Source organism: Spermophilus citellus, assembly GCF_964194105.1.
Source record: "Spermophilus citellus genome assembly, chromosome: 7".
NCBI classification, from domain to species: domain Eukaryota; kingdom Metazoa; phylum Chordata; class Mammalia; order Rodentia; family Sciuridae; genus Spermophilus; species Spermophilus citellus.
In genome coordinates, this window is record NC_138188.1 from 96,846,879 (window position 1) to 96,856,293 (window position 9,415).

General features: G+C 38.1%; 1 protein-coding gene across 1 annotated transcript in view; it reads left to right on the forward strand.

Moving 5' to 3' along the window:
• Positions 1 to 3,931, forward strand: part of CD96 (CD96 molecule) — a 93,810-nt gene extending 89,879 nt beyond the window's left edge. Inside the window, exons 13-14 of the mRNA XM_081302729.1 lie at positions 1,691 to 1,814; positions 3,692 to 3,931. Coding sequence (XP_081158855.1) covers positions 1,691 to 1,814; positions 3,692 to 3,800 — 233 coding nt within the window. The 3' untranslated portion in view covers positions 3,801 to 3,931. The remainder of the gene's footprint in view (positions 1 to 1,690; positions 1,815 to 3,691) is intronic.
• Positions 3,932 to 9,415: the final 5,484 nt, after the last annotated feature.

The window sequence follows — 9,415 nt, forward strand, 5'->3', positions numbered from 1 at the left end:
TACCCCCCACACCTCTGATAGAGCCCTAATATCCAGAATGTACAAAGAACTCAAAAAATTAAATAATAAGATAACAAATAACCCAATTAACAAATGGGCCAAGGACCTCAACAGACACTTCTCAGAGGAGGACATACAATCAATCAACAAGTTCATGAAAAAATGCTCACCATCTCTAGCAATCAGAGAAATGCAAATCAAAACCACCCTAAGATACCATCTCACTCCAGTAAGATTGGCAGCCATTAAGAAGTCAAACAACAACAAGTGTTGGCGGGGATGTGGGGAAAAAGGTACACTTGTACACTGCTGGTGGGGCTGCAAAATGGTGAGGCCAATTTGGAAAGCAGTATGGAGATTCCTGGGAAAGCTGGGAATGGAACCACCATTTGACCCAGCTATTGCACTTCTCGGACTATTCCCTGAGGACCTTAAAAGAGCGCACTATAGGGATACGGCTGCATCAATGATTATAGCGGCACAATTCACAATAGCTAGACTGTGGAACCAACCTAGATGCCCTTCAATAGATGAATGGATAAAGAAAATGTGGCATCTATACACAATGGAATATTATGCAGCACTAAGAAATGACAAAATCATAGAATTTGCAGGGAAATGGATGGCATTAGAGCAGATTATGCTAAGTGAAGCTAGCCAAGCCCTAAAAAACAAATGCCAAATGTCTGCTTTGATATAAAGAGAACAACTAAGAACAGAACAGGAAGGAAGAGCATGTGGAAAAGACTACAGATAACAAAGACGAATGGGGGGAGAGAAACGGAGAGAGAAGGGAAAGCATATGGAAATGGTAGGAGACCTTCAAGGATACATAAAATTACAAGAGGCTATGAGGGGCAAGGGGGAGGGAAAAAAAAGGGAGAGAATTGAACAACAGCAGGGGAGATAGAGAGGGAAGATGGGAGGGGAGGGGAGGGGAGGGGTGATAGTAGGGGTTAGGAAAGGTAGCAGAATACAACAGACACTAATATGGCATTATGTAAAAATGTGAATATGTAACAGATGTGATTCTGCAATCTATATTTGGGGTGAAAATGGGAGTTCAAAACACAATTTGAGTCTAATGTATGAAAGATGATATATCATGAGCTATGTAATGCTTTAAATAATCAATAAAAAATTTAAAAAAAAAATAAATAAATAAATTAATAATGTATACATTTATGAGTAAATTCATATTATATTTATTAATTTTATTAAATTTCACTATATTTATGAATAATAAATTGATTAAATGTATAAATAGTAGTAAATAATAAAATTAAATTGAATAAAGCTATTGGGGAATTAACCTATCATATAATAGAATCAGGTAAATCTCTCTGCACTGCTCTACAAAGGATTCCAAGAATTTTTTTTAAGAAACAGATCAGGGAGAGAATAGTGTGTAAGTATGCCCCCATCTGTAATAAGAATTATATGTGTTCATGATACATATATATGCTTAGATAGTCATAGAAAATTGCTGGCAGGATTCATAGTTAACTATTCACTCATCATCTTTGTGTGACATGGCACAGGCATGCTGCCAGAGCATAATCACAGTCAGTGAATACCCCCGTGGCCCTTAGAGGAAAACGTTTTCCAGATAGAAGAACTAGTGTAGTCCTTTTTTCCCTGAATGCTGAAGTTTGGCATTACAGTTGATCTCTCTTGACACTTTTTTCAGGCATTGTAGTTACTAAGCCCACTGGCGGAATGTCCTGGCCCGTGATTATAGCAGCTCTGCTCTTTTTCTGCATGGCATTGTTTGGTCTTGGAGTGAGAAAATGGTGTCAATACCAAAAAGAAATGTGAGTATAATGCTAAAATATATAGGAATCGGAAATTTTTTATTACAAAATATTTACACATACAAGATGTTTGTGCTATGTGGCATTCCGCTCATATCATAATGAGCTAATGGGCTCACAGAAGCTCAGAGAGGCCAGGTAGCTTTGCCAGCACTGCACAATAGGGACTAAGCACACACTCCTGACTGGGTTCCCTTCTCTGTGTTGGCCTGGTCAGACTGTCACACTCATCAGATGAAGCAAGTTAGTGGGCATGAAATGAAAACTGAGCCTCACCTCACCTCAAAACTAAAACTGATTTTTCTATTAATCTTCATTATTTTTTCATTTTCATGCATCTTTGAATCGCCTGGGCCCAGCTGGGCCCAGATGCTCAAGTGTGAAATTGAGTGAGAAAGGTAATTTTAAGAGATTTCCAGCTGCTTTTCATCAGAGTGGGCTTTTACTGCTCTTTTTCTTTTTCCCTAAGGAGAAAAGAAAGATGTTTGGGTTTCCCCCTCTTCATCTTATTGAAACATTTTCCAAAATTCTTCTCCACATCACACTCATAAGTGGCATGAAAGGTTAAGTCCACTTTTCTGACTTTGCTATTTTGGATAAGTCTGGGTTAGTCCACTTCACAGGAGAGCCCCTGACATACAGCTGCTCTTCCACATGCTTGTATGTGTATCTGATAGAACATTCACAGTTGTGCAATACACTTTTCTGCTTTTCTCAGAGCAACCTTGAAGTCTATAACCAATGTAGGGAGTGTTTCACAGCAAATAAAACATGATACTAGTGGTTAGAATTTCTGGGTTCTTATCCAAGGACTACATCTTGGCCACTCCATGACCTTCAGGAATCCATCATTCCTCTGAACAAAAGCAAAAGGACAAGTTTCTTAGAATTGCATCCACTTTTTAATATATTTTAAGTCTCTGTTAAAGCATCCAAAAGGATTAGAAGATCTTTATATTAAAATGATCAAATGGAAATTTGAAAATCTAAATGATAAGCATCTCATTCTCTTTCTGTCTCTCTCTCTCTCTGTGTGTGTGTGTGTGTGTGTGTGTCTTTCCCCAAATTTAGATACTATAGATTTCCAGGGTTGGGAAGTTGTTTGAGTCATGAACATAAAATTCTCACATGTGTATTTCCTTTTCCTGTCATCCTGTCATTGGGACATTTGTACATTAACCTGGATGCTTGATGCATTTCAGACAGAGATGAATTGAAGGACAAAATAGTGATTTGTACAAAGACAATGTTAAGAATGTTCACTGATTCAAGCAAAAGGGACTTGAGCATTATCCAGCCAGCACAACAACTCAAGAATTCAGAAGAGTTTTACTTTCCACCTCTAAAGGATCTGCACAGTTCATACCAGTGTGTATACAGGATGGGGGTGGGGGTCAGCAAAAGGGCTATTTGACAACTTCAGTCTCAAGTCCCTGAATTTTAAAATTTTGTTTCTGGAGGAATGTTTAACCCATGTAAGAGAAAATTTTCCCCTATTAAGAGGTAGTTTTGTGAGGAAAATGGGTTTTAGTTCTAAGACCTCAGTTGAGCAAATTTCTAAAACCTGTTAAGCCTCAGTTTTATCAGTAGAGTGATGAAAAAAAAAAAGCTTAATTCCTAATGCAAAATAAATGATGTTAAGATAAAAAAAATGCCTTGCAAACTATAAAATGCCATATAAATATTAATTAATAGTATGAACATGGTTTTCAAGTGCCTGATAGAATTCACAAGCATAGGGTTAAACCAACAAAAATTCTGAGAAAACTAAGATGATATTTCTTTTTAAATCAGTTGGTCTTCTGATTAAAAAACAAAAACAAAAACAAAAAACACCTCACATTCTTAGCACTGAAAGAACAATGTTTTGTTTCTAGCATGGAAAGACCCCCACCTTTCAAGCCACCACCACCTCCCATCAAGTACACATGCATTCAAGAGCCCATTGGAAGTGACCTGCCTTGTCATGAGATGGAGACACTCTAATCCTTTGAGACTTTGCCATACAGCAGAACTCTGCTGGGATCCTATTGAAAAGGTAGATACTGTTCTCCATTAATATAATCGCCCTCCAGCCAAAACTCTGCTGCAGCTGAAATGGATGTTAGAAGCAAATATTCTGTTTTCCCAGCAACTTGCCCTGTGTGTATGCCTGAAATTTAGACAAGAGTGAAAGGATAAGGCCACATTCATACCCAGTGCAAGTTGTAGGGATTTTCTTGCTTATGTAAGAGATATGCATCAGGCTACTGTCATTAAAAAGTAAGTACAGTATTTTCATTTTTTATTTTAACTCTGAGAGGCCAACAGTGATCTCAAGCATATACTCATAGCAGATTCCCTTTTTCTGGAAATCTTCCAACATCCCAAACTCTCTGCCAAAAGCATGTTGATCTCTGACTTTTGTTGCATTCCCTAAGAAAATTTCAAGAATAAAATATGAAAGTTCCTGCACTCCAAAGGATGAAGAGGGGCAGTTAGTCTTCAGGCTGAAATTCCATTGTTAATTTTCACTGAAGGAAAACAAAATAGCCTGCTCAAGAATCTGTCTCACCCTTCTTCTCATCCTGTTTTGCCCAGGCTCCTGCCACATGGATCAGGATAGGGCAGAGGGGTTGGAGAGAAAGGGAAGGGACATGGGATTATAATGATGGTGATGGTTATTATTATCCAAAGTACATATATGAAGACACAAGTTGGTGTGAATATACTTTACATACAAACAGAGATTTGAAAAATTGTGCTCTATATGTGTAATAATAATTGTAATGCATTCCACTGTCATATATAAATTAAAAAATTAAAAAACAAAAGTGAAAACAGCTAGGGATGTAGTTCAGTGGTAAAGTGTTCCTGGGTTCAATCCCCATACCAAAAAAGGAAAAAGAAAAAAAATTCATTAATAAATTGAGAGAAAGCCTAAAAAAAAAATGGTTTCCATTGTCAGTTTGCCTGTGTGTGTGTGTGTGTGTGTGTGTGTGTGTGTATGTGTATCAAACTGCCACCAAATTGTTGCACAAGTAAACAGGCAATCAAGCCCTAATCTAACTCATCTAATTCCCATTATTCTCTTTTTCATCTGGGGACTTTCCTGTTCATCCAACCTGCCTATTTTGATCTGTCTTGAAATAAATAACAGCCGCAAGTCAGACCAGCACTTATCAATTAAGCCCACTTCTACCAATCTTTTACAAAATAATTCAAGCAGAAGGTAGAGGTAGTGGAAAAGAAATATAATTAGCCAGATGTGCTCTGTGTTCAGCAACAGTTTGCAAGTGAATAAATTACTGATCCCTCTTGTCCCTCTAAAACCTCCCCCACTTCTTGCCCCAGGAGGGAAGAACAGATGTTGTTGACAGTTACCATGATAGGCAAATTCTAGGTGGACTTTCGTCCCAAAAGGAACCTTTCTTGTTCATTTGCAGTATTCTTATCCCTGACTGCACAGGAAGATAATTTAAGATTTGGCTTTTTTCTTTTCTTTTTTTTTTGAATTTGTATTTTTTTTTACTACCATGGGTATCCCACTCCTAATCAATTAATTAGTGTCTCTGAAGAGCAGGGTACAGGCATCAAGCACTCTTAGATGATAAACATGTTCAGCCAAAATTGAGGACTGCTGAGCCCAGGGACATCCCTGCTCATTGATTAGAATCTTAGATACTTGGCCGACCTCCAGAGATTATTGCTCTTTGCTATCCATACCCTGTACAATCCCCTGATCACTGAATACAACTGACTTGTGTAAAACAGGACCAGTATTCATATAAAGCAAGTGGGGCATCAAGGGTACACAATTGAAAGAGATATTCACACTGAAGGTCATGCACTTGTACAATCACTTGTATAGCGATTGCCCAGCCTGGCTCTGGTATAACAAATAAAGTACTGCAGGAAAGGCCAGAGCGTGACTTCCAAGGTTAGGTCATAAAGTGTACAGAAGTTCCCACCTCGATCTCACTTTTGGCCACTGGATCTGGAGGAAGCCCTTTCCATGCTATAATGTCATGCAAGCAGCCCTATTGAGGTCCATCTGTGGAGGAAGTAGGACCTCTTACCAACAACAAGCGTGGACATGCCAGCCATGGAAATGAGCCACCTTGGAAGCTGATCCTCCTCTCACATTTTCAGTTAACTGCAATTTCACATGATCTCTCGTCTGTGAACTCATGAGAGGAAGAACCATTCATCCAAGTTTTCTTTTTTCCCCTTAAATTTCTGACTCATACAAACTATGAGAGAATAAATGCTTGTTCAATATGACCAAGTCTGGATGTCATTTGTTACTTAGCAATGGATAACTAACACCTCTCAATTAATGGAAAAATAAACTGATGTTTGCTTGCATTAGCTATCCTCAATTCCCCATTTGTTCTCAACTAACAAACATTTGCTTCATAAGTATAGCCATTGCTTCATGTGTATAGTTATTTTTATTTAGTACAACTTAGTCATTAATAATTTGAGTAAATGTTCATGTGATTTTACTTTATTGTTCCATTAGGGAACAAGTAGAATGAATGTAAGTAAGAAGGATAAAAAGTGGCAGAGTTGGGGATATATGAATTGTTTCACTAAAGAGAGAGAGAGTTTTATGTTACAACATAGGTCCCTGTAATTTTTTCAATCATATGACAAGTGTCTCAGAGTGGTTTTTTGTTTGTGTGCTTGTTTTGAGGGGGTACCAGGGATTGAACTCAGATGCACTCAACCACTGAGCCACATCCACAGCCCTATTTTGTATTTTGTTTAGAGACAGGATCTCAATAAGTTGCTTAATGCCTCTCTTTTGTTGAGGCTGGATTTGAACTCATGACCCTCCTGTCTCAGCCTCCCAAGCTGTTGGGATTAGTCTTCAGACTGAAATTCCATTGTTTATTTTCAATGATGGAAAATGCCACCGCACCTGGCTTCACAGTGTTTTTACATTAGATTTTTTTTTTTTTTTTTTTTTTTTGCACTGGGGATTGAATCCAGGGGCATTCTACCATGGAGCTACATCTCCAGTCCTTTCTTTTGATATATTTTTTTTTAAATTTTGCGATAGGGTCTCACTAAGTTCCGTAACCAGAAACTTGTGTGATCCTTCTGCCTCAGCCTCCTGAGTCACTACAGAAATGTGTCCCTACTCCTGGCCTAGATCTTCTTCAAAGTACCATATTTGGTCTCATTTGCTCTCATAAATAAGTTCTGATCAGCACTTATAAATTCATCTGCCATTCATATAAAGTAAGAAATTGCTTTTCCATGGAGGGATGCTCAGTCCACAGTTCAGAGGAACTTCCATAAACCTGCAAAACAGAGGGGCTTCTGATGCTATTTAGGTAGTACTGCGAACTTGACATCCTTCATTTGACCAAAATGACCAAATCAAGTTCTCCTTAAATCATGTGCAAATAAATGTATATAGCCTGCCATAAACCTGCAGCTCCTGTCTTTAGAAGTAGACATAGTAATATGCCACAGGAGAAGCAACCACACTAGACTCCAATCCCTCAAATGCCTGCATGTCTTTATTGCCACCTTTGTTTTCCCTGAGAAGCCATATGTAAGTTTTCCATCACTCATTTCCAAAACACTGTGCTACACCACATTGTTATTCAGAAATAACAATTTTCTTTTCCCTCTTGCTCCAAGAGCCTACCTTGACTTTGGGTTTGGCTATGAAACTTGTTTTGAGCAATGGAATACCATGGGCATGACTAAACCAAGTCTGAAAAAAGTGCTTTATGAGTGGACTTACTCTCTAGTTCTCTGCCATTGCCATGAGAAGATTTTCAGGTGAACACACTAGTACCCCTGAAAAAGGAGAGAGACTCATGAAATAGGGCAGACCACTCAAAAGCCAAAATCAGTCTAGATCAGCCAGCCCCAGTCTATCTACCTCAATAGGTGCATATGTTAAATATACTATATTATGGACATTCTGTACAGCTCTATTGAGACAATGGTTAGTTGGTACACATAGATCCAGAGGAAGGCATATTTTACTCATGTGTAAACACCTATGTTAAAGGATAAAGGTGAGCTTTAGTTTAAAAAAAAAGAAAGAAAAAAATGGCTTTTCTTTAATACAGCAAGAGTTTTAACTGAAGAAAATATAGTTGGATTCACTAAATTAATTTTGTATTATAGATCTTTAAAATTATAGAACATTTGGTCAAGCTAGATCTTACAAATAAGCAGTGAAAGCCTCTATGTAATTGACTTACCCAAGGTCATGATTGGAAGTCATAAAACTACAATAATGACCCAGGTTCTGCCTCCCATCTAGGGTGCGATCAATTTGGAATTGCTTTGGTTATCTCCTTGTACCTACAGACGAGAACTGTTTTGTGTGCATTAAAGTAAATATTGATTCTTTTAAAAAAAAAATCCAGGCAATAAATTCCAAAAATTGTGAAAGGAAACAAAACAAAAAAAAGTAGAAATAATTGATCCCTGGGGGTGGATGGCCTAGAAAATATGAAAAAAATAACTAGGAAATGAAAAGAGAAAAGAAAGTAATCAAAATCAGAAGTTGAAAAGAAAGTTTAGAGAAATTTTCCAACACCAGATGTTTCCCAGAAGTCCCCAGTAAAGAAAGAGGCTCAGTAGAGAAACTGTGTTCTGAGATGAGAGCTGAAACATGTAGTGTAACTGAGTTCTTAACAGTAGCAATCTTGGCTATGCCAACCAGCTAAGGTTGAAAGTCCAGCACAGACAGCGAAAGCAAACACCATGGGAGAAAAATACATTAACTGGCAGAAAAGGGCCATTATTCTAGCCAAAAGTACATGGTGAAATGGTGGAAGCCGTGAGGTTTATTGCCCGGCTCCTTCAAAGAGGCTTTCTTCTTAGATTCTATTATCATTAACAAGAGTCCCAGCTGCATCCAGAAGAAAAGACCAGAATCCAGAAGAATGTGACCTTGGGCAAGAATAGGGTCAGGGGACAGTTTTGGAATTAATCTTTAACCCCATCTGGTGCAACTTTGATAGGTCTTGACATTAGTTGGTTACAAATTAACCTAAGAAAAAGAACAACAGAATCTAATTTTTCCCCCAAGAGGGCATCTCTGAACCCTTCAATCTCTATTACATTCTTTACCTGTACTTACTCAGATACTTCATGTTTGTTCAAAAGCTCTGAGAGGTCATGATTATGGGGAAGAACACTGAGGATAATAAACCCAATATCAAACCATAAAGAACAGGACAGGGATGGAGCCATAACCAGCCAGCCTTGCTAAATGCCGGGAGCCTGTGCATATTTGTACTGAGTTATGTCAGACTACTCCTCATTTATTGTCCAAAGAAGGCATACCACCAAATAAAACTGAATACGGCATAATACCACACAGATTTTACCAGAAAAATACGTAAAAGTGCCGGCAAGGCAGGGTAAAGAGGATGAAACAATAGGTATGTGGATTCTGAAGAGCAATTTGATAGTGGACCTGATAGCCTGAGAACAGTGTATGAGAGTTCACCTCTCTACTCTGTTCTCTTCCTCTCTCTCTCTCTCTCTCTCTCTCTCTCTCTCTCTCTCTCTCTCTGATTGGTTCTTCTTAGTTATAAATGACAGTAGAATCAATTTTGCTGAAATTATGTAAGTGTGGA